At 36.9% G+C, this 13,895-nt stretch overlaps 1 protein-coding gene across 1 annotated transcript; it reads left to right on the top strand.

Annotated features, from left to right (window-relative positions):
* The first annotated feature begins 7,464 nt into the window (after nt 1-7,464).
* ppp1r14aa (protein phosphatase 1, regulatory (inhibitor) subunit 14Aa) lies at nt 7,465-13,508 on the top strand. Its single transcript, XM_077231128.1, has 4 exons — nt 7,465-7,994; nt 11,119-11,193; nt 11,896-11,928; nt 12,902-13,508. Exons 1-4 carry the CDS (start codon nt 7,806-7,808, stop codon nt 13,061-13,063), a joined length of 459 nt encoding a protein of 152 aa, XP_077087243.1. The 5' UTR covers nt 7,465-7,805; the 3' UTR covers nt 13,064-13,508.
* Nucleotides 13,509-13,895: the final 387 nt, after the last annotated feature.

The raw sequence follows: 13,895 nt of genomic DNA on the forward strand, positions 1-13,895 counted from the left end.
TTCACAGGCGCTCAACCCCTCCTACATTCCTCCAAGTAGGAAGACACTAGTCCAGAAGGTCACGGATATGTATGACACGGAGACAGCATCTTTGAAGAGAAGGGTGTCAAAAGTACCAGCTGTCTGTTTAACCACAGATTGTTGGACTTCATGAACGACAGTATCATATATGTCTGTAACCTGCCATTTTATCGAGGATTTCCGTGTGGCCTCCTGCCTCCTGGACTGTTTTGAATTCAGTGAGCGGCACACAGCAGACAACATTGCACAACAGCTGCTTAGTGTTGCAGGAGAGTGGGGGGTGGACAAGAAAGTAGTGTGCTGCCTAACTTATAATGCGGCAAATGTTACTAAGGCTATAAAAACCATTGGATGGATGCACCTACCATGCCTGGCCCATACTATTAACCTGGTGGTAAGAGATGCCCTGCAAGTTTCAAAGCCCATCATTGATAAGGTGAAAGAGGCAGTGGAATACTTTCACAGAAGCACCGTGGGGGCACAAAAACTGAAGGAGACTCAACTACAAATGAAGATGGAGGAGCTCCGACCGAAACAGGATTGTCCTACAAGGTGGAATTCCACCTACTACATGTTGAAAAGCTTTATTGCCAGTAAAAATGCCATAATCTCCACCCTGGCCGTCACCAATGCACCTGTCCGCCACCTGTCCCAGGAGGAATGGACCACAGTGCAAGAAATGTGCACAATCTTGCAACCATTTGAGGAAGTCACTGTGGAACTCAGTGCAGAAAGGTATGTAGCTCGGTTGCACAGCAGTATATTTCTTTAGCATGCATGCATAGTACCTGATAGTAAATTATGAATATTTTATACCATATTAGAATTATATCTATTATATCTGTGTAATACACTGGAATATATATCATTGTCAGTAGATTTATGTAGCCTGCATGCCAGTTTCCTGATAAAAAAAAATATGGATATTTGATACCACAATTATATCTGTTTAATACATTGTAATATTTACCATTGTTTCAGCTTTAAAATTGTAACATTAAAGTTTTTTTTTTTTTTTTTTTTACCAGCTACTTGACAGCCTCGAAGGTCATAGTGCTGGCCAGGGGACTTCAAAGAGCCACCGCTGATTTCCGGCGAAACACTACAACAGCGGCAGCGCAAGGTGTGATCGACAGTCTGTGTGCGAGTATGTCATCGCGATTCCACAAGATTCATGCCAACCACATACTAGCAGAGTCTGCTGCACTTGACCCGCGCTTTAAGAGGATGGCCTTCCCTGATGGCAGAACAGCAGATGAGACGTTTCAAAGGCTGTCAACTGCAGCAGCAAGAATTAGCAGTGGCACATCCATCCAACAGCAACCAGCTGTGGAAGGACTGGAAGGAGCAGGCAGTGGTGCTGGATCAATAGTTTGGAGCTATTTCCATGAGGAAGTAAGGGTGGCAACAATAATTCACATTTTTGTCTCTAAAAATCTCTAGAATGAAATCAGTTTAATCTGTACATACTGCACATACTGTACATATGCAAATCTACTATTGTCACTACTAATTAAATGCTAAACTGCATTTCATTACTCTGTTCTCTTACACTGTGTAATGACAAAAGTTGAATCTAATTTAATCTAATCTAATCACATAAAAATTGTATCTCCCATTGTTATATCTCCCACCCCTATGAGCAGGTAGCCGGAACAGTGGAAGCCAGGAATCCAACCGCCGATGCTGTCATGGAAGTGCGAGCCTACCTGGAGGAGCCTCTTCTTCCAACACATGAGGATCCCCTCAAGTGGTGGGAGAGTCGAGCCCCTGTTTACCCCAGGCTTAGCAAGCTGATGGCCAAGAAGCTTTGTGTTGTGGCGACATCAGTTCCCTCTGAGAGAATATTCTCGAAAACTGGACAGATAATCTCAGAGAGGAGAAGTCGCCTTAAGCCCAAAAAGGTCAGAGCTCTTGTCTTCCTTAATGCAAATTTGCCCAAGGACAAGAAAGAGATGCAGAAAAAGCCATAAAGTAAGGAACTGCTTTGTATTTATTTACATTGCATTTTGTGTTCATGTTCATGTTATTGTATCTACAGTATATATTTACAACTTTAAATATTTTTTGTTTTTTATCAAAATGTTCTTGTGATAACAATGTTCTTGTGTGGAAGTGTTTGTAGTAAAAGCTGTTTTGCACAGAAATTCATTGCAGCCGGCTTTGTTTTTGATGTTTATTTGTGAGTAGGTATTGTATGAATAACATAAGTCAACATACACTCTTAAAACAAATGTGTTGAAAACAACACAACATGTGTCGTTTTCAACACATGCTCTGAGTGTGCTCAGGGACAACACATATTGTGTTAAAATACAACACAGAATATGTGTTGTGAAAACACACAGACAAATGTGTTACTTTAGTTAACACATTAATGTGTCTTTTTTGTATACATCTAACACAACTGTGTGTTATAGATTTATTTTATTATAAAACATTATTGAAAAAGCTAGATCACAATACAATATGTAGTTATCATGAAATCACACTGAAGCATTGAATACGGTTCACATACTGTGTTTATTTTGCATTTTTTTCTGGTTTTAACATGTAATTCATACGGTAAAAAATACTGTTGATAAAAAAATAAGCATTTCAAAACATTAATCATATAAAACATTCATGAAACACTTTAAATAACAACAGATCAAATATTATAAAACTCATGTTAGACTACAGATTAATGTTAGGTTTTGGCTATCAGAGAGTGCATGTACTTCCCTTAAATGCCAAATCAACTGTTTTGTTTGGACAAAAATATTTTGCAAGCACTTGGGACATGTATACATGGTCTGTTTCAATTAGGCACGAGACTGCAATTTAGCAATCAATTCCATAACCTTTGATCATTTGCAAGTGGACTGGGACAAAGGAAGGTCATATACGTACTCAAAATGAGAAAACTGAAGACAGTTGGCATGGATATTGAAGATTACACAGCCAGTAGAATTTGAAAAGTTTGTCAACAGCACAAGTGAGGTTTTCAACATCAAGTGGAAAAGCAAAAGAATCATTCTTTGCCACAATTACATACTGGGCTTCATGTCCTGGAGAGCCGATGGAAACGAGCTGCGGCTGTGTTGACTTTAGAGACCCGTTCATGCCCTCTTAAAGCAAAGACGTCACAATGGTACCAGCCTATAGAAATGAAACAATGAAAGGCATCAGAAAATGTTGTTGCATGTGACATTGCAACTTTATAAAAAGCTAACACAATGCATACCGGCACCAGTTCCACCAAGTATGAGATAGCAGAATTGACACAGCATTTACTGCCGGCGACGCTTCTCCCAGATGCCGTTGGTGGAAGAAGATGAACGAGGATCCTTAACATAGTGTAACACAGCTCATCTTGATGTAGTAAAGATTCAGGTCACATGCAAAAGATTAAAAACAAAATTATATTTGAAATGATTACCTTTAAATCATGAATTGAATGATAAAATGTACATGTCATTTTCACAAAAACACAATTTAGAAATGTATGCAAATGCCACAGAAATAAGTATGCTTTTGCAGTTTGTATACGCACTGCCAAGTAATTTCATACTCATAAATTAATAATGTAAAAACATCCTTACATGTCCTTCATTTTCACCAAATGGGACATTAATCCATTAATCTGATCGAGAGAACATGTAAACACTTGATCGGATTGAAAACCGAGACTGAAAGGACTGTGCATGTGCAATGACATTGAAATAGCGTAATGACATTGAAATAGTGTAATGACGTATGACACACGGAACGCGCTGTTCTTCCTGTTGAATAAAGTGTCATCTAAATTAATCATTACGCTATTTCAACGTCATTGCACATGTGCAGTCCTTTCAGTTTCGTGTTTTAATCCGATCAAGTGTTTATATGTTCTCTCGATCAGATTACAAAAGGAATAAACTACACCTTTCAATCCAATCGAAATTCCAATCGGATCGAGCTCAATCAGATCGATTAAGGTGTTTACATGAAGGTTTTTAGTCCGATTAAGCAGTCAATTCGATTATAAGGGTCCATGTAAACACAGCTAATGTTATTTGATGTTATTAATAACTTATGAGTGCAAAGCTGTTAAACAGTTATATACTTACAATCCATGCTTTTCTACAAGGTCACTCACAGCCACTTTAACAAGTAACTTTCTCAAAGAAATTGACAGTGTCTTTGTGTCTTCATGTTCTCTCAAGATTGTAGGGGCCTTTTCCTCGAGCAGTGTCAGCAGACCAGTTGTGGTGACATTTGTGGTGACAGTCCGGCTTACTTCTGTTGAATGAAACTATAAAAAAAATTACAATTGAAATGTTTACTTTGAAAATTATAAATAGGAAGAGTGAAAACATGACTCACCAGTAATGACTCAACTCTTCCATCTAATGGATCCTGTGTGATACTAGCAGTATAATATATTTGGAATTTATCAAGCTCCTTCACTTCTGAATTAACATCGATGTCAATAAATTCTTGAAAATCTGTGTCAAATCTCAGTATTCGATCAATAGATACTTGTTGAGAGAGCTCCGTTTTGGCGGAGTTAATCAGTTCTCCAACACTTCCAACTGTGAATAGTTTTCTCCATGTTTCCTTCCCGTCTATGAAGACAGTCGCGAGAACTCTGTGTAAAATTGTTAGAGTAAACGTGATTTGACCCTCGTCTACCATTACCTAGATAAAAGATATAATAACACCATATTATAATGCTGTAATCATAAGAGTCATAATTTAATAATGAGAAAATGTAAACGTTAACTGTATCGCGTTATCAATACATTTAAATAGCCTAGTCAGTGACAAGCAAGGTAACTTAGCACAAAGTGGCGCGCTTTTTAAACCACACAACACTAACACAACTAACGACTAACGTTATGCAGTGGTTAAAAGGACGTTTTTGGTAAAATGACTGTTAGAGACTAGTAAAATGAGTTCAAACTTAAGGTGCCATGTATATTAACCTTTAACGTTACGACTTTTTAAAAACAATTATTAGCAGTCATACCCAATAAATAAACAGCTTTGCAAAGCGTGAGAGCTCGCTTGCCTTGACGCTAGTTAACACACAAAACATATTCGGCTACGGAACATGAAAACGGTTAAAACAAACAAATTATGTTTCCTGGACAATTAACACAACTCTTTCTCATGCTATGTGGAGAAATATTTATTATTTTACACGTTTAATTATATTCACTCACCTGAGGCAGACAGACGCATTTCTGAATTCTGACGGCTGGCTAGGCGTCGGTTGGAAAAGAACGCCACCGCGCATGCGCAGCAAAAACATCTCCGTAGTCCCAACAGTTGTTTCCCCCCAGAGTTAAAATGCTTTATTCACATTTTCAACATGATAAATAAATCCAATCATTAAAGTTGACATCGCCTGTTGAGTATTTGCAACAGAATATATGCCTTTTATATAAACATGTACTACTAAATGTGTTTAACACAGTAATTGTGTAAACAGTTGAGCACAATATTTACACATCATGTGTCTGTAATAACACAAAATGTGTTACAAATCCTTTTACACATATTTTGTGTTCATTTTTAACACATCAATTTTAAGAGTGTAGCTTTACACATGCACACACTTTGTACTAAAGGTAAATCCAAAATAGTGATGTCACTTTCTAAGCAGAGGGATGTTGTGCAACCCTATGGAATATAGTCCACACATGACAAATGAGGTAATAATCAATATTTCAGAATAATTCAAACTCAGATATTGGTGTGTGATATCTGAGTTTTAATTATTTGACTACAAATCTCACCTCATCATTCCTCCCAGTGATTATTTCCAGGATAAACTGAGATGCCCCCAAAGCTGACTTCTTAAAACTGACTAAATATTTAAAAAGAGCCAAAAGAGCCGTTCTTTTGAACGGCTCTTTGAAAGGAACGGATCGCAAAGATCCGGATCCCCTCAAAGAGCCATAAATCCCATCTCTACATTAGAGTATTAGTAGACTGTAGTAGACTGTCAGTAGACTGTTAGGTTAGGGTTAGGTGTTAGGGTTCGGGTTAGGAGAACAAGTTGACTTGTAGTTGCTAAGTTACTTATAGTCAGTAGAATATCTGTTGGGGGACCAACAAGATAAAGTGTTAACAACCAAAATAAAGTGTTAGCAGATATTAAGCAGACAGTCTACTAATACTCTAATTGACATGTAGCTGCAAAGTTACTTATAGTTAGCTGAATGTCTAAAGTGGACTATCGAAATAAAGTGTTACCATATATGGTTGCATAGTTTCATGTGGTTCTTCTCCCTCACTGTATTATGGGTTTGCTATGTGGGGGGGAATGTGCTGGTTAAGTTTGTGAGACAATCAGCTGATTACTATTATTATATTATATATTAAGACCCTTGATCCTCACCTGACTATGGCTTTGTAAACTTTATCCATGGTGTGGTTTATAATGGACTGTGGTAAAGAAACAGTGACAATGTTACACACTCTTGGCTTACTCTGGCTATTCTCTGCTGTCTCAGACGACGATATGTTTGTCCAGTTTCAGGCACCGTAGCTTCTTCGAAAGGGAGGGGTGAGCAGTGGGCTGAGCCCTTAGTGCAACTCTCAGCCGAACCGCTAGATGTCGCTAAAAATCACACACTGCACCTTTAAAGCACAGGAGCCATGGATGCATTTACACTGCAATTACAATTGCATAAATAATGTTATAACATTAATTTTTTTAATATAACATTTTGAATATTGAAATATGAAATGATAGAATCGATGAAATTATACGTTTAAGTATTAAACTAAAACAGCCAGTAGGTGGTGCCAAGCCACCGTCTTAACGAGTGAGTTTAATCATTAATTCAGAAGATTCCTTCAAATAGGCTACTGATTCATTCGGTAAGAAAACACCACGTGTTGCTTATTAGAGGCAGCGGTTCTGTGGACTTTGGAACTTTTTTCTTTTTCTCAGGAACAGCAAAAAAGAAAGAAAAAGTATTTTTCAACACTCTTCCCGTGTGCTAGTATATTATATTATGTTATATAATAAAATTATAATAAAATTATCACATACATTGGCTTTTTTTACACCATTTTTAAATGGGGGTATTTATTTATTAATTTGGTTGTTCGCGAGGTGGTGGAGGAAATTTTTTTATTTTGAGAAATTTACGAATTTACATACAAAATAGGCATTGAACAAACAATAGGCTATTAACAATTTACAATTCTCAAAAGGCAGACGTAGTTGCAAATCACAATAAATAACAGCAATGAAGTCTCAAATCATATTTACAACCATGAAAGGCAAGGAAGAGAAAATAAATAAATGAATTAAAAATATTATAATTTAAATAATTGAAAGAACAACTATTGTCCTGCACTTCACTCGCTAACTTCACTCGTCTCGGTTGTAGGCTAACGTTACGTCATTGCTTACGTTAGTTACATGAGTGTCTAATTTGATGGGTTGTGTGCAGACTTTCTGTGCAAAAACACAATTTCTAGAAGAGTTAAAATAGTTTTGAAATGAAGTGTTCTCTTTTGCAAAAGGTGTGTGCTGTTTTGTGGTCTTGTGTGTAGTTTAGAGAAATTGTGTGTAGCCTAAGCAATTAAAGAACTGTAATATCACGTAATTTATTTTTTAAACTTTTCTTCTGGGGTTTACATAAATTATAATTGTTTCTGTTACAACATTAAATGTAGGCCTACCCCATAAATCCTTACTTCCAATCAAGTTGTGAGCGCGCCAGCGGCGCCACTCAACGTCCAGCTTCTTCTGTCCACGCGCTCATTTAGACAAGCACAAGCGGCAGGCGCATGCAAACATGGCTGAGGAGGAGATACATACCGGCCATTCCCCGGATTTAAACACTGGTTATGACTCAGAGCACGGAATGAACATGCATAAGCGTCAAGCGCGCGTTACAGTAAAATACAACCGCAAACAGCTTCAGAAAAGACTGGACGTGGAGAAATGGATCGATGAAGGGCTTGAGAGGCTGTACGAGGGGAAGGTGAGTGTCCATGCTCATCTTCACAGCTACAGTGTTTGATGCTGGAAACTACAGGTTGGTGAGTTCTGAAAAAATAAGTCGATTTTGATGGGAAAATGAACGAGGGCACCGCACATGAATTTCCAAACTCTGCTGTCTCATGCGTTATTTTGAAATGTTTGACTGCTGAATGTGTAACAGTTCCTTCTCTAAGAAGTTGACCACAAACGTTTACACACTACTCTCGTTTTCAGTTTTTAAAAATGCATATTCACCTACACTTTGTACTTTTACATTCAGGTTTCTTATTGTAAACAGGTGTTGATTTTTTGCATAGTTGAATGCAGTAATGTATAGACAGTTAATTTTGTCCATAAATATGAATTCATGGATCATCTTTCATGAATGTTTGGGAATTTTAAATGTTTGGTTTTAAAAAGTGCCTGTAGACAGAAGAAGCACCAAAATAATAAGAAAAAGACTGAAATATTTTACACCACTCAATGTAAATGAAAGGTTGCTTCTGCATTTAAATATGATAATTTTTCACATTTCTGCATTTAGTAGATACTTTTATCATATGCTACTTTCAAGAGAAACAAATGCAATTAATCAAAGTTCCAACAAAATGTGTATATATATGTAAAGCCAGGTTTTTAGGTTGTATATAAGGCAGATTATATGCAATTATCTCCCCCGCACCTTTAAATGGACTGAGAGGAGACATTGTTCTGTGAGTCTCAAGTTTATAAACAACAGCTTTTGTTAATGTAACTGTATTGTGACAAAAGAATATTAGTTGGATAATGTTAGATAAGTATTAAGTTGTCTGTCCATAAAAGGTGAGGAGGCGCAGGCCTCTGGAGGTAGGAGGTTCTGCCTTTTCTCCCTCAATTACAGAGGGGGATCATTTGGTTTTATCGCTACCTTACATGGGCACCCCTGAGAAACCGTCTGCGGCAGCAACAGGCAGGAAGTTTTAACATAAGCTCAGTGTGTTGTGAGACTCTGTCCCACAGTAAGAGACGACAGAGATGTCTCTCGGGAGTTGTGTTATGCGATCTGTTATCTCGATTTGTTCTTTTGCTTATGTGTACGCACTTAAGCAAGAGTTTCCCACTGAGATTATGGAATATTGAGACTGAAGATATTCTGAGATACTGCAGGGTACCCGCGGGTCTTAAAAGCATGGAAAAAGTCTTAAATTTGATAATCTCAAATTAAGGCCTTAAAAGCCTTGAATTTGGTATACAAAGTCTTGGATTTCGTTACAAAGGTCTTAAATATTATTTTTCCTTTCCTAGGATTAGTTCATAGCGTAGCAAAATTAACTGTTACTAATGTAGGCTAATTCAAAATTCATGCAGCGTTGAGTGCACCTCGCCCTCCACGTCATAGCAGAAAAAGCGATAGCGTGCGCACTCGTTGCTATGGTTACTAGGCAAGTGAGGTACAGAACAAGATAGTAACCTAGCCTAGTTTGTCATCTGAAATGGGAAAGTGTAGATTTAATCCGCTGCGGCCACAAATTACAGAATTCAATAATTTAAACCCCAAATCAGAGGTTTTCTGTGAAAAGAACATATTTTCTACCCGGTCTACCGGTCTGGCAACCATGCGCGCGCTCTCTCTACACTGCTGAAGAAGCGCGGATGATCCGAAAACACAGACAAGCTGGAGTTCAGCGATCTTCATTTGAGATTTTCTACTTAAAGTGTCATTCAGTCGGTCTGTGTTCTGTCGTGAGCCGCTTGCGCTGTTTGTGCGACACACGTTAAATCTGCGATCAAAATGCAGACTGATATCCTGCAGTGTTTTTAATATTGATCATATTATACGAGCAAGAATGCAATGTTTCCCGAATATCCACACGATTTCAAATGTGACATTGATTTTATACAACAGTAAAAAAAAGGGTAACATTAAGTGATGTACTACATTTAAAACAGCATTGCCAGGCTTATTGCTCTATTTTGCAACGAAATATGTGGCTTTGAACGAATCAAGACTCACTCATAAAGATAATGAGTTACCGCCACCTACTGGCGATTTTAATGTTTTTAACATTGCATATTTAATGAACATTGTTTTATTTAAAGCATTATTTTTTTTTAAGGTATGATAAAGGTAAAAAATGAAATGAAAAAATTGATTAAAGGGGGCAAATATTGTCACTTAATGGAAAAGGTGTGAGACTGAGTGCAGTCTAAGTGGGAGAGAGGGGGTTCAGGGGTACGGCACTCTAAAAAATTGGAGAACCACGGATCTTAGGAAAAGGGATACATATGTAGAACTGCACAAGTGCTACTGCTAAAGAGTGCATTGTCAATCATTTCTCATAAGCTTAATTGAATTGGCCTAGAGAGAATAATTATGACATTTTCTGTCTAAAGACTACATATAAAATAACTACCTAAAGTAACTGTCAACTAAAACTATAAAAAAACAGAATGACTCAAATGTGTTTAAGACCAATAAGCATTTTCGTATGAAGATGAAGACTAAATCAAAAATGGCTGCCAAAATTAACACTCGCCTACACACACGCGCGCACTACAACGCTGTTGTGTATGTTTATGACTGATACTTTAAGTAAAATATTTAATTTAATTTAAGTAGCCCACTTGTACATAATTATTTTCTAGGGTTTAAAATGTATACAGATTTGACATTTCCCCCCCATACTTCTGTCGGAATGGGTACAAAGTTGGCATTGAATTTAATTTGAAATGGTATTAAAAAGGTCTTAAAAAGCCTTGAATTTAAGTTGGAGGATCCTGGGGGTACCCTGATACTGAAACTATATGCTGAAAAGTTGATGAACAATAAAATATAATAGGCAGTGGAGATGTGAAGTGGAATAAACAAATGAGGTTCATGCAGCGGTGCCATAATTGTTCTATATGCTGTAATTGTTGGAGCTACATATCTTATATTGGACTTCATGTCTATAATGTCAGATTTACAGTTTATTTAGCCTGTGCCTATATGTTTTTAACTTCTCATAGTAGGCCTACTACTTTCTGCAGTGTTTTATTTTTAAATTCTAATACCTGTGTATTTTTTTATTTGTATTTCTGGAACAGTTAATGCTTTTAGCACCCTTACTAATTGTTTTTCTTTTGTGTGTGTGTTTATGTTGGAGGACATGCCAGAGGAAGTGAACATTGATGATTTGTTGGATCTCTCAAGTGATGAAGAGCGAACACACAAACTACAGGTCCCATAATCCTCCTCTCTCACTCACTCCACATCCTGTGCTTGTATGTCTAGCCATATTTACATTTATGAATTTAGCAGACGCTTTTAAAAGCAACTTCTAAAAGAGGAACAAAAGCAATTTTGTTAAAGAGACAATAATATTCATAATATACAATACTAGGTTTATTAGACAACTAAATTAGGAAGCAAGCTAGAGAAAAAGATTTTTTGTGCACTGGGAAAATCTCTTACAAATGTCACGTAAATAAAACGAATAATACATTAGTAAGCATTTCTTAATGTTCCCCTCATCCCAGTACATTTAGTGCTCAAACAATACATTACATAACAGATAGGACCATACATATATACATAAAAGATAGGACCATTGACCTTGAGGTCTGTCTGCCATTTTAATTTTAGATGAACATGGTGAGTGGATGTCAGAGCTTTTATATCATGTCCCTTGACCTAAGTATTTGCAGGGACCTCTTCAACATTTTTCTCAGAAATGAGAACTTTATAGACTCATTTGTCTGAATGCTATACTCAATAAATAACCATTTAAGGCTTTATATTCTCCACTGGTTGCACACAAGTGCATTTTAGTTTACACAGTTGTTAATATAAGTATTACTGACTTTTTAGGCTCATTCAATTTAGTTGCATTTGGTTTATTTATTTTTTGAAGATTATTAATTTGTTTTCATTTGTTTTACAGGTTCTTCTACAAACCTGCACAAGGAACACTGAGGTACTTTCTTCAATCCTTCCATCTGTAAATCCTTCTCTTTGTCATCATCTTTCTATCCTAACATTTTTCTTGTTTCTTTTCAAGTATTTGTCTACTCATCCTCATTACCCCTCTATGGACCTTTTCCTCATCCTCTGTTACTTTTCCTCTTCATCCCTCTTTCCTGCTCTCTCCCACTCTCTCTGAGTGACACTGCAGTGGCTGACACTGCCTTCCACGTGTTTCTCACAATGATCATTGTCAATGACTGATTTGTTCTCTCTTTCCCTTTGCCCCTATTGCTCTCTGTTAGTACAAAGCCATTCTTTCATCTAGGCTCTTTAACAATGTTCACTCTCAGCCTTTTGATTGTGTGTGTACATGTTTGTTACTGTGTGTGTGTATGTGCTGAAGATTGTGTGTCTCTGGGTAAGCTAGTGTTGAAATGCTGACACATCATGGAGAATCAGTCGAGAGGACCTTGGCACTTACCTCACACACAAACACATTCACTCACTCACTCACTCACTCACTCACTCACTCACTCACTCATTTAGACATCGGAACCATTTTCATGTGGATTGTGAAGCTTAATCATAGAAACTGCTGACTGGTACACATACAGTCTGCAGAAGATATTTACGAGTTTTATATAGTTAGATAACATATTATCTAACTTTAATATTAATAACCAGTAGATACATTTTTAATTTATAGTAAGTATTGTTTATTTTTATTTTTATATTCTCTAATTTTTAACGGACCTACAAGATTATGATAAATCAGTATTTTGCACTAACCAGTTTTAAAGATAATAGGAAGACTTTATCTTAAGTATTTATAAAGTTTTTATTTTTAGTCATTTTTTTTTTTTTAATTTTCTTCTGGGTTTTACATAAATTATATTTTTTTCTAACAAAAAGACAAACATTTACATGCTTAAGCACAATTACTATAAGTGTGTACAGCTAGATTAAGCTGTGTGTGTGTTCAGGCCTTCATAGCTGAGCTGTTGCAGAAGCTGCATGGTCTCCACAAACAGGAAGAGTTGCAGAACGAAGGAATTGAGCATCCCTGTCTCCACACGTATCCACATCACCATGGCAACATCCATCACAGAGGCAACCATCAACATCCAACACATCAGACACTGTGATTGTATCTGTTCCGGATTATTGCGGTCACTGGACTGAGCTCCCTAACACACTCAGGACACACATGCAACATGCAGTATTCAACTAGTTTAGCAACTTGGTAACTGTGAGGTGTTTGTTTACAAAGTCATAAGAGTGGTACATTTAATAGTGTTCAGTTGACAAATTTCCATCACTCTTGGAATGGTAAATAATTGCCTTGGCAATAATTTTCTTGCAGGGTTATTATTTTTTGCTTGTTGACCGGGTTATGTTTGAACTAGCAGTATGCCAGTTTACTTGCATTTAAAGCTTAATCTGGTGACAAATGTAAATTCACAATAATATACTAACATGTTAACAATCACAGGAAAGTATGTCGTTGGACATACTAATTAAGTTTAATAGTGTTTATGAACTGGTAGATTTCATAAAATAAAAGTTTAATAAAAGTAACAATTATTTGAATATGTGTATGGTGTTATGGCAGGTGAACAGCATCACATTGATCTTAGGTGCGCTATAATGTATTGTCCACCAGAGGGAGAAGTAATACAGAAGATGTGCACTTTTCTCTGCATTTTACATTAGTACCTCTCATCTGTAGATACAGACTAAACAACTAGACCTACATGAGAGTAAGGCAGGTATTATTGGGGGTGGCTTTCAGGGCTTGACATTAACTTTTTGAGGCACTTGTCCTTCGGACAAGTAAATTTATGTTTCACTTGTCCATGCACAAAAGTCACTTGTCCGGGTAAAGATTTATAATTTTATCTAGGGCTGCAAGATTTGGGGACAATGTCATATTCCTATTATTGAGATCAATATTGCGGTTGTGATATGCGATTGCGA

The sequence above is a fragment of the Siphateles boraxobius genome, unplaced genomic scaffold (assembly GCF_051911475.1).
Source record: "Siphateles boraxobius isolate OS27281-9 unplaced genomic scaffold, OSU_SipBor_1 16, whole genome shotgun sequence".
NCBI lineage: Eukaryota > Metazoa > Chordata > Actinopteri > Cypriniformes > Leuciscidae > Siphateles > Siphateles boraxobius.

Bases quoted from the DNA above. Each gene is read 5' to 3' on its own strand.
- ppp1r14aa (XM_077231128.1), top strand. From the start codon at position 7,806: ATGGCTGAGGAGGAGATACATACCGGCCATTCCCCGGATTTAAACACT. The intron at 11,194-11,895 runs GTCCCATAATCC...TTTGTTTTACAG, and splicing joins AGCGAACACACAAACTACAG to GTTCTTCTACAAACCTGCAC. The intron at 11,929-12,901 runs GTACTTTCTTCA...GTGTGTGTTCAG, and splicing joins CCTGCACAAGGAACACTGAG to GCCTTCATAGCTGAGCTGTT.